Source organism: Mauremys mutica, chromosome 1, assembly GCF_020497125.1.
Source record: "Mauremys mutica isolate MM-2020 ecotype Southern chromosome 1, ASM2049712v1, whole genome shotgun sequence".
Classification (NCBI taxonomy): domain Eukaryota; kingdom Metazoa; phylum Chordata; order Testudines; family Geoemydidae; genus Mauremys; species Mauremys mutica.
The window spans coordinates 158,119,300-158,137,439 of record NC_059072.1 but is presented as its reverse complement, the minus strand read 5'-3'; the positions used below and the strand labels follow the sequence as shown (position 1 = coordinate 158,137,439).

General features: G+C 46.2%; 1 protein-coding gene across 1 annotated transcript in view; it reads right to left on the bottom strand.

The window, feature by feature from the left end:
• CASQ2 (calsequestrin 2) overlaps window positions 1-2,342 on the bottom strand; it is a 48,978-nt gene extending 46,636 nt beyond the window's left edge. The window contains exon 1 of the mRNA XM_044987948.1: window positions 2,109-2,342. Within this exon, the coding sequence (XP_044843883.1) occupies window positions 2,109-2,342 (234 nt within the window). The remainder of the gene's footprint in view (window positions 1-2,108) is intronic.
• Between the last annotated feature and the right edge of the window lie 15,798 nt (window positions 2,343-18,140).

The following is an 18,140-nucleotide window of genomic DNA, read 5'->3' as shown; positions in this document are numbered from 1 at the left end:
CCAAGATGGACAAAAAGCCAACTTTTTTTGCACATTGAAATTCAGAGGGTGTGGGGGAATTATTTAGCCAAACTCAGAATGTTTCATGTGACTTCAACTCTTTATTTAAATCTATTATATAAAATGTTGAAACAAAAAGCCATTTAGAAATGGAAAAATTGAAACTTTCCATCCTGAAAAGGTCACAAGGGGAAGTGTTGACCTTTTCAAAATGTTTTTTCCAATCTGTTTCCAAATGAAATTTTGCTGAAATTGAGCCAATTTCATGAAAAATTTCAGGTTAGTCAAATGGCATTTTCTGATGGAAAAATGTTGGAACAAAAACTTTCCAACCATCTCCGCTGAAAATGTCATGTCAGTGTGCTCCCAGCCCCCATCAACCCGTGGACACCAAAACATACTATGAACAGACAAACCCCACTAACACACTTCATTCAGGCTAACAGGCAGATTCTTAAGAGTACATTTTAAGTGAGTTTTATTTTGGTAGCACTTTGAATGATAGTTCTATCCAACTGTGGTACTTCTATGGCCCCATCACAGTAGTGTCTGAGCACCTCATATGCCTTAATATATTTATCTTCACAACATCCCTGTGAAGTGCTATTATCTGCATATTACAGCTGGGGAACTGAGGCATAGAGAGATTAAGTCACCTGCCCAAGGTCACACAGGAAGTCTGTGGCAGAGCTGGGAATTGAACCCAGGTCTCCAGAGTCCCAAAGCTAATAATATCCTAATCATTGGACTGTCCCTTGCCAAAGAAAAAAAAAAGTTCTCACATACACATTTAATAAGATAGCTAGTGACAGACTTTCATGGACAGATTTTTGGCAGGGAATAACACCTGTAATATATAATAGATACCTTCTGTCAAGCCTCCATAAATATGTATTTAGTAATCAATTGCCATTTATGTAGCACATAACTACCCTGTTAAATAACAATGCAATTATAGCATCAGTACAAACATCTCAGCTAGGGATCTGCAGTTAAATTACCCAGCTGATCACCCAGCTTTGCAGAGAACTCTACCTCCTCTTTCACCTAGGGCAAGTAATAGTTTTGATGGGTGAATAAAATCTCCTCAGTTTTTCTGTCACCTTCATTGTTAAGTTGTAGGGTACATTCTGAAGCTGGATGAACATGCTGTCAGGATAGTGAACCCTCAGTGGGTTTCTATATTTTTCTAGCTTTCAAATGCCATGCTATTAGGATGCAACGCATTTAAACCCCAGATGTGGGAAGCAAAGTGTAACTGTCCCTTCTTCACTTCTTACTTTTTCCGAGCTGAGATTGGGGGAGCCTCCTCAAGCAAGGTGGAAAATGGATATCTAAAGACACTTCCCCCTCTCTCCTTAAATTCAGGTGCCCCCCACCCCAATATGACCCAGTAGTTTACAGGCACCTTTTATGAGCAGGAGCCAGTGCTACAAATCTACCATGTAATTTTTACCGCATTTCCCTTTACAAAGGATCAGTTAATTAGAACCTCTCCTTGCTGGGAAATTAATCACATATTCTCCAGCTCAGAAATGGACAGTTATATTGAAGAAACTAACAAGAAGCTACAGAAAGACTCTAAGCAGGCAACTGAATGTCAGGGGAGCACAAAGGATTAAGCATTGACAAGGACTGAGAGCTTTTTTTAAAGGGCAGCTAAGTATTATTTTTGCAGTACTGTCTAGTAAGGGCTCCTCTGCTGAGCCCTCCTAGTGGGCTAGAAAATTGGGTTCAAGTCCAAAATATGGACAGGCAAAACAGCTTGGATAAAATATGAAGTGACCTGAAAATTTGCCCAGGGTTCAAACTGGAGCCTCAACTCTTTCCAGAGAGTTGGGAAAGCTCAATCATCTTGTTTTCTGTTGGTTCTGTAGAAAAAGGTTTCTTGGTTTTGGATGGATGCAGAAATTCTAACAGCAGCACTGGAAAACCTATTTTCCATCCCCAAGGGTTTCAGCTGAATTCAACACCCAATACCTTGGGGATCTGTCCCACCTGAACCTTTTGAGTCCTTTCCCCTGGCTAGTCCAGATGGCCCCAAACTGCACTGCAGTAGTAAACCCTGGCTGAAACACCTATGCAGCCAGACATGCACCAGCACTTACCTCCAGTACCATCTCTGTCATCTGGAACTGCTTCTGAGAGACTTTATCTGAGCCCACAGGCTCATGGAAGAGCAGGCAGAGCACATCATACTTCTTCAGGGCCTGCTTGTAGTTCTTCTCGTTCAGGTCAAACACCCGATCCTTCCCATCGTAGGTGGGGAAGTCCAGGCCCTCTTCAGCCCTGCAGCAGCAGAACAGGTAAAAACCTGCCAGTAGCCAGCAAGCTGTCTTCATTGGGAGACAGTGTGGAGTGTCTTTTCTTATGTCTCTGGGAAGGGAAGGGAAAGGAGCCAGCAGAAACCAAAGGCTCAGGGTGAAGTTTGAACTGAGTGTAAGTTTCCTTTGCCTTCCTAATGATCAATCCAGGCCAGTGGGAAGCAGCAAACTTTGCAGTCCTGGGCTGAAGACAAAGAGACAGACAGGAGAAGCTGCGAGGCCAAGCCCTGGATACCTTACATAGCTCTGCCCAGCTCCTGTGTCATTAGGAACTCCATTTTTAGGAAGCAGTTGTTTCAGGCTAAAAATAAACCCTGCAATGAATAAAAAGGACAGATATGACACCATTGAGGGACTTGCTGGCACTCCGCATCATCTGAGCGAGGGAGAGGGAGTGGAGGAGATTAAGATTAGGAACAGGAAGGTTTTATCAGGGGAAAGGGTACAGTTATATGGGGCATCAAGGCACAATCCACCTTATTAGGACTTTAAAAAATAGAGGGTTGATGGGACACTAAGGGGTTTCTTTCTTTCTCAGTACTGTGGGGTTCATGCTTAGATATCACAGTAGTTAGGCTTTAGATCAAGGGATTGATCAATCAGTCTTGGAATATAAATGTGATTAAATGTTTCGTGATAGTGATTCTCATTCAGGCTGCAAGGAAGAATTCCATCTCCTCAGTCTCCAGGGAGTAGGGACAAGCAAGGACCTTGGGAGTTTTCTCCTCCTTCCGGGGATTAAGCAAGGATCATCACTGAGATTCAGATAGGCCACACACTGGACTTGTTTAGTTTCCTCCAATCTCCACAGAGATCCATGGTCCTTGGTAGAGCTTGGTCCTTCCTGTCTCTATGTACCTGTGATCCTGGTACAAATGGAAACTGACCTTGCCATTTCTGACACCCAGAGTAGTTAACATGCATCCAGACCCAGGCATTATTGAGATGTGGCTAAAACAGTCTGATGTCAAACAATATAAGCGGCAGGTCTAATATTGCTCACACTTTGTGTCCAGCAGCTGGGAGCTTTGGGCAGAGGTCAGTGATCTCATCAGGACATTGGACAGAGGCCGGATGTCTTTGCTGATCCTCCTCAACTTCTGGAGGCTGTTGATCGCCAGGTGTTGCTCGCACAGCTACACAATCCATCAAGGGTGGGTGGAATCACTGTAGAGTGGTTCCCCTCATCACTTTCTCTTCCTTGCCAGCAGGTGAAGCTGGCTGACTGCTCCTTCTCCCCAGAGACTCTCAGTTGTGGGGTCCCTCAGGGCTTAGTCCTGGTACCTCTTTTTCTCTTCCAGCTACATGAAGCTACTGAGAGAGACAGTGTGAGAGGCTGTGGGTTGCTAATGCCCCCCTCTTTGTGTCTTCCTCTCCTCTGACCCAGACAGCACTGCTGACACACTCCCCACAGTGCCTGGCAGTAATTAGAAGCTGGAATAAAGCCAGCTGGCTGCAGCTCAACCCAGACAAGATGGTGGTGATGCTGATCTGCAGGGAGAAGTGTTTTAAGGGCCTGGCAAAATACAGTTCAACTGGGCATCAGAGGGGGGTTTACAACCCTTGTTCTTACTAGACTCCCCACTGCTCCCAGGTTCCTAGACTCACAGATTGCTTCAGTCACCCACACATCACTCCTTCCCCTACAGCGGTAGAGACTGTGTCCCTTCCTATTAGATACAGATCTTACCTCAACCATCCATGCCTTCCTAGCCTCTTGGCTACTCTACAGCAATAGGGTCCACATGTGGCTAAACGTGGAATTTACCTGGAAGCTCCATCTGGTGAGTTTCCTCTCTTCTGAGTGACCCAGGATACTCTCCCTGCACTGGCTCCGTAGTGCCTGTGAGGTGAAATTCAAGGTGCTGGTTACCAAATGCGAAGACCTAGAAGGTAGAGGCCCATGTTATCTTAAAAGCCTCCTCGCTAGTTCCTACCCCCCATACAACCAAAATTCACCTGGAACTTGACATCCCAAGCCTGAAGCTTGCGGGAGCTGAATACAAGGTGTTCGTTGTGACAGGCCTGCACCTCTGACATTACCTTCCTACTGAACCATATATGAGCACGAACCTGGCCGTTTTTAGAAGGAGCTGTAAGACTCCTCTCCTAGCTAATGAAACTCCTAACTGAGTGGGCACATTAAAGTGATCATTCACTGGATACTTAGGCTGTAAAATTAGAACTTGGTTTGTCAGCTCCTCAGGGTATGGAACAGGTTGTTTATTTGTCTTTAACAAACCATATCCATTTCTGATGCTGTGTAAACCTCCATCAGTAACAGCATGTGTTTTAAAGCTCACATAAACCAAACTGCATCATAAAATGAAACATTCACTGGAATTTGTGTGCCTTGACTTGCCAAAATCAGGTTCCCAAAGCCTGCCCTCATTGTATTTCAGTAGACCACAGATCTTTAGAGAGTAGTCCACTTTCAGATTTCTTAAGCTATTTTTAAGTTGTTTCTCTTCCAGAACAACTTTCTGAGCTGTTTAAAAATAGAGACAACCCCATTCTCTTTTACATTTTTAAATGACTTTAGTTCTGGTGAAAGGTGCTGGTTTATTAGCTCTGGAGAATGAACACCTCTGTTTATCTTCAGTGTGTATGCGTATATATAATGTATAATACACACACACAGAGCAGGGGTAGCAGCAGGACAAGCTTCTCTCACTAGTGTGCCTCCGTGGAGGGACCTTCTGTAGCAGTGCTATTGTCAATGGTCCATTCACTTCTTAACCTTTCCACTGAGCATGTCAGCAAGTCCGTGGGGCCATTTAGTGCCATTTGTGATGGTCATTTTTTGAGATTATTTTTTAAATGTGCCCAACTAAAACTCTGGACACCTATCCACTAGTTTGGATTGGTGAAATCAACATGTCTCTTTGGAGGTGGAGTTTGTGAATTACAACTAGGAAGGAATGGATCTCCAGAAGGTTTGGAAGTTCAGACAAGCTCCCCAAATTCTTAATGATTGTCTGAACAATCTGACTTCCGTGAGTCTACAAAGATGGGATGGAAATGTCAGCAGAACAGACTTTTCCTTGGTATTTTGTAGAGCTGGGCCTGTACCAAAACCCTGGATCCCAACACCCCTGAACTTTTGTGGAAGTTTGGCTCTAGTCCTTGTCTCTACATTGAGTCAAATCAAAAATCCTGTGATCTTTGGGATATTCACAATCTCTGGGAAATTTTGTAATTTGACCTGACCGCTATTATTTTAACTCTTCTACTTCCGTGCCCAGCGGGAAACAGGACAAAGAGAGCAATGCAAAAATGAAAAAGTTAAGCCAACTGGTTGAACTTCCAAAAAGGATTGTTTCAGGTAAGCTGGATGGCTCAGGGTATTGGTAAAGCAATACACACAGACGCAGAAGGCTAGTCCAGTGTCTAGGTCACATAGTCTGTCTCTCTGTTCCCCATCTGTACAATGGGGATAACAGTACAGCCCTGCCTCAGCAAGTCCCCAGACTGTGAAGTCCTCAGATACTATGGTATTGGAAGTCATATAAGTACCTTGTGCCATCATTTTACATGCTGCGTTACAGAGATTAAACCACCATCCTTGCCCTGCTAACCATCACACCAGCCTTCCACCCAGGGCAGGGAACCATGTAAAATGAGGTGCTAGGTCATTGGTCCAGGTCCTTCTGAACAGGTGTCACCATCACTAAAACCACCATTGTAACTGGCACCAACTCTTCATGGAACAATTCACAAAAGAAGACAGAGACCTGAGGGAGGAGATGGGTGGGGGGATAAAAGCATTTGCTGGGCCCCAGCCCACTGGAGTGTTTTTTGGTGTAGTTTACAGTATGTTCTCTGGGTGAAGTCAATGGCAAAGCCCCCATGGATTTCTTCCTATGTCTCTTCTCTAGTTATGTTGCTCTAGAATCTAAAGAGGCCAGCCTTTCCATCCCCCCTGCCCCCAAGACATAGACATGGCAGGGTGCCTGCTGGGAAAGTGTAATACACATCAACACAAGTTGTGTCTCTTCTTACCATGTGGCTTTTAGGAAGGAGTTTGGAATGTAAATTATCTCAGCTTCCCCCCACTTTACACTGACCTTCTCCTCTTCATTTCCCTGGCTGGGCAGTACTGCAAATGAGCTCTCCAGCTAATATATGGAGATAGACCCATCTCAGAGAGCTGGAAGGGACCCTGAAAAGTCATTGAGTCCAGCCCCCTGCCTTCACTAGCAGGACCAAGTACTGATTTTCCCCCTGATCCTTAAGTGGCCCCCTCAAGGATTGAACTCCCAACCCTGGGTTTAGCAGGCCAATGCTTAAACCACTGAGCTAGCCCTTCCCCCCCTACACCAGCTACAAATGGCTCCAATGAATCTGGCTGGCTTTTTTCCGAGGCTTCAGGATTTAAAGTTCTGCCTTAGCTAATCTTGTTACAAGCCTCTAAGACCTTGTATGTTTTCTAAGATAAGAGTATTCAGAAAATGTGCCTTTTGCCACAAGCTGGCCTCATTACAGGGATGCTAGATAGTCAAGGAAGGTCACGGTTTGTAATAACTCACAAAATATTACTATTATTAGCACAGAAGCCTTAGAGAACCATTGAGACCTTATGGGAAACTGAGAAAAACATTCTCATTTCAAAGGCAATTTTGCAGCTTGAGTCTCCACTGTCTTGCACCTTCCCTTGCATCATTTAGCCCTGCTCAAGCTGAATGTTAAAGGCTCCCGGTCAGAGCATTCTGCACTGGTGTCAGTGATGACAAGTGCAAGGCAGCAAAGAATCAGGCCCATCGTATTTGCTGTTATATAGGGCTTGAGATATTTGCAACTTCCATCTGGCATCTAGAGGCACTTCGTAAACTTGAATTATTTAAGCTTCACAACACCTGCTGGCTCCCATTTACTAATAGGGAAACTGATGCACAGAAAAGGGAAGGGACTTCACTAGAGTTGCACAAAAATTGTAGCGGGAGAGCCAAGAAGAGAAGCCGTGTGAATAACTCTTGTCTCAGTTCACTGGCTGAACTAAACATTTAAATAAATGTATTTGGGGCAGACCCAAAACTGAAAAATTCTGACTTTTTTCAGTGAACCGAAGAAGTAGGGGAAAAAAATCATTTGTTTGACCCAAAATGAAACATTTCATTTAGTTTTTGACTATTTTTACCCTTTAGGAAAAATGAATAAGCTGGAAGTAAATTTTGAAATGCTCAGTCATTCCAAATCAAAACCCTGAACCATTCCACTTAGAAAATGTCAAGATGAAACATCTTAGTTTTTTTCTGAATTTTTTTTAACTGAGACAATTTGACAAATTTAGCATGGAGTCATGAAGTGTTTTGGTTGACCTGACTGCATTTTTTTTTTTTGGCAAAACAAAGTTTTATTAGAAAAATTTCACCCAGCTCTACCCAGAAGCCCTCACTGCCTCTCTCTTGCTCTGTGCATTAGACCAGATAGGGTCCTTACTGCACAGGCATTTAATAAGCAAAATTGTTACTTTAGAAATCTTGCCCTCCAGAACTGTCAATATGTCACATGATTGGAGTGGCTGCATCTGCTTATCCTAAGCAGATACTCTGGGATTGTTTCAATGCCCCACCCAAATGGGATATACTTCAAGGGACATCCTTGCCAAAACTGGAGGTGTCCCACTAGGGCAGGGTACTACCTACCCCTAAGTCAGGACAGGGTGGCTACCCCAAAAAACCTTCAGTGGCAGCACTGCTCCTGTTGTGTATTTGGTTGTCATGGGTTTTGTTACTATGGCAACTGAGTTAGACTATTAAGGGATAGCTCAGCCGGTTTCAACCGGCTGAGTGAGCTCTCTGTTTCTGTAAATAAAATGGAGGTTTTGGTTAGCTGTCTGCTCTCTGGCCTCAAGTGATTGCTTCCTACACCGGCTGCCCCTAGGACATAACACTGGCGATGAGGATGGGATCCTGGTGCTGCTTCAGTAACAGAAGGAAGTAGAAGTCAAGGTAAAGACCAAACAAAGAAAAAAAGCTGCTTGTTTGCACTGACTGTGAAAGTGAAACTAAAAATCATGGCTACTCTGACCAGGCCCCTGGAGCCTTTTGATGAGAATACAGAGCAGTGGCATGTGTATACTGAGCGTTTTGAGCTTTTTGGTATTGCAAATGACATTACAGAAGCGAAGAAGGTGCCAATATTCTTAACTGTTGTAGGGGCTAAAACCTACTCTCTGCTACGCAGCTTACTACACCCTGTTAAGCCTGAGACTAAATCTTACAGTGACATTGTGGAAATCCTGGGGTCTCATTTCTCCCCAAAACCACTGGTAATTGTTGAAAGATATAGGTTCCACAAAAGAGACCAAAAGGAAGATGAAACAGTTGTACAATTTGTAGCCATTTTAAAAAAGCTAGCAGAACACTGTGAATTTAAAGAGATGTTAAATGATGCCCTGCGTGATAGGTTAGTGTGTGTCCTCTGCAGTGAAGCTATACGGAAGCGCCTACTGACAGAGGCTCAGCTTACATTACAGAAGGCTGTTGATATTGCTGTCTCCATGGAACTGGCTACAAGGGAGGCACAATACATCGGTGCATCCCCTAGGGTGCAAAAAGAGTCACAAGAACTGACCCACAAAACGGTGCAGAGTCAAGAATGTTACCGCTGTGGTAAGCTGGGTCACTAGGCATCAGAATGCTGGTGTAAGGACCTGGTGTGTCGACACTGTGGCAAAAAGGGACACATTGAGTATGCCTGTAAACAAAAGAAAAAGAGGCCTGTGGTCTGGCCGACAAAAAGGGGAACCTTGCATACCCTAGAGCAGACCCAGGATGATCAAGGTGACACCTCCTCACAAGAGGAAGTGCCACTGCATGTTTTGTCTTTGGCAGCGGGCTCACATGAATACTGGGTAACCCCCTTATTGGAGGGCAAACCTATACGCATGGAACTAGACACCGGTGCAGCTGTCTCGCTGGTTCCTGAGACTGTGTATAAGGAAAAGCTACAGCATCTTCCGCTTAAGGCAACAAAAACTGTTCTGAAGACGTATACAGGTGAAGCTGTGCCCATGTTGGGCACTATTGATGTTAAGGTGGAGCTCAATGGACAGGCGGCTAAATTGCCACTGTTTGTGGTGAGAGGTGACTACCCAGCCTTAATGGGTAGGTCTTGGCTTGGGAAGATTCAGCTGAACTGGGCAGAAGTGCACCGGATGACTAAAGAAGAAACCAGTCTAACCCCTATACTAAGGAAACATGCTGCTGTTTTTGGAGATGATTTGGGAAGTATGAAGGGAATCACTGTGACATTGAACATTAAACCTGGCAGTCCACCAAAATATCTGAAAGCCCGAACTGTGCCATATGCCATCAGGCCAAAAGTTGAAGCAGACCTGGAGCGCCTGGTCACCAATGGAGTCCTAATACCAGTTACCCATAGCTCATGGGCCACTCCTATCGTTCCAATCGTGAAGAAAGATGGCTCTCTCCGGATTTGCGGTGATTTTAAAGTCACTGTCAACCCAGTGTTGTGTGCAGAGCAATACCCGCTTCCCCGCATCGATGACCTCTTCGCAGGCCTGGCTGGGGGACAAAAGTTCAGTAAGATTGATCTGAGTCAAGCATATTTACAGATGCACGTCGATGAAAAGTCCCAAGAGCTGTTGACTATTGTGACTCATAAGGGGCTTTATCGATACTGTCGCCTACCCTTCGGAATCACATCGGCTCCCGCCCTGTTCCAGAGGGTTATGGACCAGATCTTGTGTGGCTTGTCAGGAGTTCAGTGCTATCTGGATGATATCCTGGTCACTGAAAGAAATGAAGAGGATCACTTAAAGAATTTAGAGGCTACCCTACAAAGACTGGAAGAGTATGGCCTACGAGTTCGCCAAGACAAGTGTGAATTCTTCAAGCCCTCTGTTGAATATTTGGGACACATCATCGATTCTGCAGGTCTTCATAAGGCCCCTGCAAAAGTTAAAGCTATTGTGGAGGCTCCCCCACCTCGAAATGTAAGCCAGCTACGCTCATTTCTAGGACTACTGAACTATTATGGAAAGTTCATCTCACAGTTAGCCACACTGCTAAAACCACTTCATGAGCTCCTTGGGCAGAACAAGGCCTGGAAGTGGACTGAAGCCTGTGATGTTGCATTTAACAAAGCTAAGGATGCATTGTTAAATTCTGAAGTTCTAACGCACTTTGATCCATCCTTACCCCTGCAATTGGCCTGCGATGCTTCCCCTTATGGAGTGGGAGCGGTCGTGTCACACATTATGCCTTCGGGAGAAGAAAGACCTATTGCTTTTGCTTCACGCACTCTAAGAAAAGCAGAAACTAACTACGCCCAAATCGAACGTGAGGCATTAGGAATTGTTTTTGGAATTAGGAAGTTTCATCAGTACCTGTTTGGGCGAAAGTTTACTCTTCTTACAGACCATCGACCTCTGACATCAGTTTTTGGACCCTACACAGGCATTCCCCCATTAGCTGCTAGTCGTATGCAACGTTGGGCATTGATACTTTCTGCACACACATATGAAATCAAATATCGGAAATCCACTCTGCACGGCAATGCAGATGGCCTCTCAAGGTTGCCTTTACCGGTCAAACATCAAGATAGTGCCCAAAAGGAAATCTTCTACTTTGAACAGGTAGAGAATACACCCATCACTGCTACTCAGATAAAGAAGGCAACCCGCGTTGACCCAGTATTATCCCAAGTTATGGACCTGGTGATGCATGGAAAATCTCGACAAACCTCTCCGGTCTCACCCGACCTTGTTCCCTACATGTCCAGGCGGACGGAGTTATCGGTCCAATCTTGTTGTTTGTTGTGGGGGAGGCGTGTCATTATTCCACCACCCCTGAGATCACAGATGTTAGAACAGCTACATTCCGGTCACTGTGGAATAGTGCGCATGAAGGAAATTGCACGAAGCTATTTTTGGTGGCCTAGATTGGACAGTGCTATTGAAGAGAAGGCAAAAGCTTGTATGTCATGTCAGAGTGTAAGAAATGCACCCCAGTGGGCACCCCTACACCCATGGGACTGGCCTGAAAACCCGTGGCAACGTATTCACGTTGACTTTGCTGGCCCCCTTGAAGGAAGCAAGTTCTTGGTGGCAGTAGATGCCAATTCTAAATGGCCAGAAGTCTCTATAATGCAGTCCACTACTGCAGAGAGTACTATCCAAAAACTACGAGGACTCTTTAGTCGTTTTGGTCTGCCAGAACAACTTGTGAGCGACAACGGACCGCAGTTCGTCTCTCAGGAGTTTCAAAATTTTATGAAGGCAAATGGGCTACACCACATCACGTCAGCACCATATCATCCGTCCACCAACGGATTAGCTGAAAGATTTGTGCAGACAATGAAAAACGCTTTGAAATCAGCAAAGGGACAACACTCCATTCAAAAGCGTCTGGATACCTTCTTACTTTCCTATAGAAACACACCTCATGCTACGACCCAGGCTTCCCCAGCCTTTCTAATGATGGGACGACAGCTGCGCACTTGCTTTGATCTGCTGAAACCTTCTGAACCCAGACAAACTGTGCAACATCAGCAGCAATATCAAGTAATCAGACGGGCACCCAGAGCAAAAGACCGAACCTTTAGCCCAGGGCAGCCAGTTTTGGCTCGGAATTATACTTCCAGAGCTAAATGGGTCCCGGCCACAGTCATCACTCAAACAGGACCTGTTTCCTATACAGTCCGGACTGCAGAGAATCTTACCTGGCGGCGACATGTAGATCAGCTGTTGCCAGGTCATGCCAGTCTTCAGGACCCATCTGCAGTTGAGGGGTCTGACTTCACCCCTCCTGGTGAGACACCGAATCATGAGTCACCTGTTCCTGACTGTTCTCCTCCATTACTGCCGGCAGCTGAGATACCCCTTTGCCCAGCACGAGCTGATACCACCTCCTCACCTATTCATGCTGCGGACCCTGAGCCCCTAGTACTTTCGGGTGCAACAACACCAGAAGTTCGCCGTAATCCACCTAGAGACAGAAGGCCTCCTCATCGGCTGGATCTTTAGTTAGGGCGAACCCACGGTTATGGGGCAAAATAATCCCCAGGGGTTAGCTGGGAATGGAGGCAGTCTACCCTCCTTCTCTAGTTTAGTGTGTGTTTTATTTAGGGGATGTTCTTATTAGGGGGGGAGGAATATGTTGTGTATTTGGTTGTCATGGGTTTTGTTACTATGGCAACTGAGTTAGACTATTAAGGGATAGCTCAGCCGGTTTCAACCGGCTGAGTGAGCTCTCTGTTTCTGTAAATAAAATGGAGGTTTTGGTTAGCTGTCTGCTCTCTGGCCTCAAGTGATTGCTTCCTACACCGGCTGCCCCTAGGACATAACAGCTCCCTGCTGTGGTGCTGAGATGATGCTCTGTACTTTGTCATTGCTCAGTCACTATCACTGGTTCCCTCACACAGAAATACTTCCACCTTCACACAGTATGATGAAAATCTTAACTGGGACTCCCGGTCACACCTTCCATGCAGGGAAGTACAGCAAGAGACTTGCACCGTGCCACCTCATGCTAACTTGGGGCAGGAGAACTGAAAAAAATGGATCTGGAAATCTCACCGGAAAGACCTATAGGGCCCAGTTCAAGTTACCAGCACAGTCTGTTCACAGACCTGTGTTCAGAATTCCCCCCTCCTCCTCACCCCATGTGCTATTGCCTGCAAAGATTATCCTTGCTAGAGGAGGAGCAGTCTGCGCCAGACCTGGTGGGTTGACCTGCGGTGTATATGCTGCATCCCTACCGTGTGTGACCACTACAGGCTTGTGCAGAGCTGGGAATGGGTGCAAAGATTATGCCTCCTGGCCCACTGGGCATCAGCTTTTCAGGCACACGTGAATTAGGCCTTCTTCTGGCAGATGTATGAGTTTTGGATAGTTTGGAAAAGATCCTCAGGCAAGCATCTAGACTTTTGGCTCTTTAGCTAATCCAGACCTAGGCAGGTTTCATTGACACATGACCTGTGCTTGTACTCTCCTCCCCCGCCAGGCGTCATAGCGAGCCAGGGGTCCTTTGAATGCCTCTGACCATATCACTTTAAATTCAATGCCATGCATCGCAAGTTCAAAGCTAGTCTAATTGCAAGAAAGGTTTCTGACCATGTTTTGTTTTCTGGGGAGCTGAGAGCAAGAGGAGGCAATTGATTTATTTAGGGTTGCTAACATCTGGCTCTGAACAAACTCTGTTCATCCCATGAAAACCCTTCCGGGTTGCTTCTTGCTATATCCAGGAGTGCACAATTTACTTCTTTGATTTACTTTGCTCTGTTCACAATCACCTCCCTCCTCCCCCATTTAAATTACCTGGCAGTAGTGACAGTGTCGTGTGATTTAACCATCAAGTCATGCTGCTTTGGCTCGTCACTTTACACAAGGGCACTGGCCATAGGGCCAGATTCTCTGCTGATGAAAATTAGCACAGCTCTGTTGACTTCAATGGAATTGCACCAATAGCCACCAGCAGCGGTATCATATTTCAGAGCCTGGCATTTGGGAGATCTAGGTTCAAGCCCCTGCTCTACCACACGCTTTCTGGCTGACCTTCTCTGTGCCTCAGTTCCTTTAATAGCACTGTCCTGTCTCCCAGGGGTGCTGTGAGGATAAATACATTAATGACTGTTAGGTGCTCAGATACTAGACTGTAATGGGGGCCATATAAGCAACTTAGATAGACAGAGAAATCTGGATCCAGATTTCAAAATCCCTGAAAGAGGTGAGTGTTTGGAGCTAGGGTTTTGGTTTGGTCTATTACAGAGCTAGTGGGGACAGCCACTGGTGGCCAAACTTTCCAAAGAGCAGTTTTCAAAACCAGGTCAGGAGTGTCCCAGTAGTCGATGCTGAGCTCGGTTGAAAATCTGGCCCCAATGTTGAGGGCTGAGCACTCAAAAAAAAAGGGGGGGAGCAGAGCTCTCTTCAAAATTTAATGCTAAACTTGTCTCCTCAAAGCAGGGGGTGGGCTGGGTTTAGGGCTTTGACTTGGCCCAGAGCCCCAAGGAACTTTTACAACTAGACTGGACCAAACTCTAGGAACTAAACTGCACGGAACAATCCTGCACTGACAGGATTGGAGATGGACTGGATGATCTAATGGGTCATCCCCATCCCTAGTTTCTGTGACCAGCATTATCTAACTGGCATGTTCATTTGCAATGAAAACTCCAGGATAAGTCACAGGGTTCTGAAATCAGGAGTGTCGGAACAATGTGTACAGTGGGGGTGCTGAGAGGCATGAACCCAACTGTAAACCCTCTATATGATGGAAACCACTTCACGCCAGGGGGTGCAGCAGTACCCCCAGCACCCCAGGTTCTGATTTTTATCTGAATGTATGGTTTTAACTTAGTGATGTCAATCAGCATAGCCCTTTAATGGGAGCTCTGCTGAATTACACCAGCTGTGGATCTGGCCCTAGCAGCTGCAATATTGGCCTCGTTGGGCTGCTTTTCTCCTCTCACTTCCTTTCCCCTCCCAATGCACTGGCTTCTGCGCTGCCTTTTGAAATTGACATTGTGCCGTGACTTGAGCAGCCCAGGAACATGTTCTTGGTTGAATGCACTGGTCACATTTTGGCAAGCACAGCGAAGTGCTGGAGTGACCTCATTCATCAGAGGGCATTTCATTCCATTTTGCTGATGATCTGCACAAGCTTAGAACTCTTCTTCACTTTACAAGGGGAACAAAAAGGATTTTCTGCTCTTGAGTTTCACTTCTCTGTTAACCTCTCTCTCCCTCCTTCGCCTGGACTTCTAAAAAAATCATGATTTTTGGCTATTATTTTTGAAGGTTTGGTGCTGTCAAGACTGGGGCCATTCTCCCTGTTGGGGTGTGCTGGCTTTGGGGCTGCTTTGTACTGTTGCAGCATATATAAGAGGCTGGGCTGGAAGCAAAACCTGCTCAACACCTCACATGATAAGATCTTGTTTACAGCTATTTATAACTTTGCCAAACTGTAACCGTTTCTGCTGAAATTTTCCATGCTGGGCGTCTGCCTCAGGCTGAATGGGTTTGGAAAATTTCAGCCAAAATGGTTCAGCTTTTCTGAGAAAGAGCCTAGGGGAAAATACGTCGTTTTGTCTATGTTAAAAAATTGACACTTCTTTTTAAAATGTTCTTGCTCCCTACCCCCCCCCCCCCGCTTTGAAATTTGGCAGTGGGGTGGCATACGCACAAAGCAGCTGAGTTAAGATTGCACAGGCAACCGTCATTCTGGCATTTCCTAGCTTTTGAGTGCTTGACTTTGCAGTCTTAACTATGTTCTTTTAGTGGGTTTGGGTGTAGTATCATTGAAGCCAAAATCTGATTTCCAGCTCAGTTCATACTGAATCGGTGCAGCGTGAGCTGTAACCTCTGATCCTGCAGCAGTTCACCTAAATTCAGTCAGAGAGGTTACAATGTAAAGAAGTGAGAAGGGCGACTAGGTTCAATATTCACTGGTCCTTAGTCTCCTCTGTAGTGCACCTTGTATTACTGTTTATACATAGGGTGACCAGGTATTCTGATTGTTGGGCCTTTTTCTTATATAGGCTTCTATTACCCCCCACCCCGTCCCGATTTTTCACACTTGCTGTCTGGTCACCGTATTTATACATGTGCAATGTGAGTGCAAGGTGAACATACAACATTACCAGTCAGCATTCTCCACTCGCTCAGAGCAGTGGTCGTGTTTTACACTCATTTCTTTGAATAGGAGGAAATGACTAACCAAGGTGCAAAAGCAGTGAAGAATCAGGCTGTATGGGCCAGAGGCTGGGGTAGGGATGAACTACACAGAGCAGAGCCAAGGGGATGGAGTGGAAAGGTGGCTTACAGGGGTGGATCTAGGCATTTCGCCGCCCCAAGCACGGCAGGCAGGCTGCATTCGGCGGCTTGCCTGCGGGAGGTCCGCTGGCTCCCGTGCCTGTGGGAGGTCCAGAAGCCGCTGGACCCTCCGCAGGCATGCCTGCGGGAGGTCCACCAAAGCCGCGGGACCAGCGGACCTCCCGCAGGCAAGCCGCCGAAGGCACCCTGCCTGCCGCCCCCGCGGTGCTGGCAAAGCGCCCCCCGCAGCTTGCCGCCCCAAGCACACACTTGGCGTGCTGGGGCCTGGAGCCGCCCCTGGTGGCTTAAAGCTCACGTGTGCTTTCCTGTGACTTCTGTGCAGGGTTGGTGGCCCCCTTCCTGACCGTTGCTCTATCTTATACTGGTGGCAAAGGAGCTGAAGCCACGGCCAAGAATTGGTATGGCTTGGGGCATCTTAGCCATGGCCTCTTTCCTCTGACCACACTTCCTTTTCCCGCAATACGGGCAGCAGAGACGGGTTATGCATAACAGACTGTACAGCGGCTCAATGTCACTGCAGAATCACCTGTGCACTGGGGTGATCCTCCGAGGCAGTTAAACCAGCTATTGAGCCTAAGGCTGCAAATTTTGGTTGGCTGTATTCCTGGAGATTTCCTCACATGGCATAATCTTTAATTAAAAAATAATCATTAATTCCTGGAGACTCCAGGCCACTCCTGGAGGGATGGCCACTCTAATTGAGCTGGATTTCACAGGTGCTGGTGGTGTAAAGGAGACACACCTCACCAGTGATCCTGGCCCTGCGTTTTGCTAAGCAAGTCTTAAGAGAAAAGAAAAGAGGGAAAAATAAATAGAAGAAAGTGAAAGCATAATAGCAGCTAACAGGAGAACTCATGCTGTGCAGTAACTGATGCTCATTGCTGTAGCGTAGTAAACAGTCCCTTCTGTGACTGCAAAATCCAGGCCAGGATTTAGGTGCTCCTGAAAGCACAAGTGTGTTAGTCTGTTTTGGAGACAGAGTGCTAGAGAGACCCATAGGATCGGCCTGTGTCCAGCAGTCTCCATTCCCTTTATGTTCATTGCAACCCAGTCCTGTGGCTTCTCTACCCAGGGGATGCTGCCAGAGATAGTAGGAGAGAGGGGGATATTAAACTGTAATATATATTTGTTTTTCTTTCCAATGAGACACCTGTCACTAAACAGCACATCAAGGTTGCAGGCTTTTTGAGGCTTCCATAAAGGGCTCCTTGGTTTGTTGGTATTTATAACACTTGCCTCCCTTGCACCGTGCCAGCTTGGAGAGGTCAGCTATCTGCTGAACAAAGGGAAACAATGCCACTCGAAGGACAGGGTGTTCTGCTCTTTCAATTTACATGTTGCAAGTGGCCTCCCAGCTGTCAGCAGATCTGCCAATAGATCACTTGTGTCCGGGGGGCACTGAAGAATTGTGAGGGAATGCCCAGGACAGCAGGTATCAGGCAAGTGAGGCTGTAACTTGTAGTGCACACTCTGTTAAGTCACACCTCTTTCTAGCAGTACAGGCTAAACTTCGATTTACTGAAACTCCTGTTCTCCAATCTCTAGGTTATTAACCAGTTCTCTTCCCTGGAGTTACTCACAGAACTCCTGAGTAGAACTGTCCAGGAGGTTGGGATACTTTGGTGGGGTGGGGGTACAAGTCAGACAGGTGGGGTGATGGGTTTGGGGCACCACTCATCACAGGCTCAGACTCCTCTGTTCCACAGCACATACCCAGAGGCTCACAGTCCAGCTCTGCAAATCCAGCTGTTCCATCTGCCTTCAGAGCATGTCTTAGTTGGGTGGAGCTTCTAAGCTCTGCAGGATTGAAACAAAGCTCCTGTGGAGCTCTTAAAACTTTGCAGGAGTGGGACCACAGAGGAGGTATGAATCAATTTGCCCTTAAGTGAAAAGTCAGTGCTAATTTTGACAGTCATTTCATTTTTGGCCACTTAGCTGGCAGCGTTTTGCATCAACCAGAGCATCAATATTAGATTTGATATTCTGAGATGAAACCAATCTCAGTGTTGCTTTCAAAT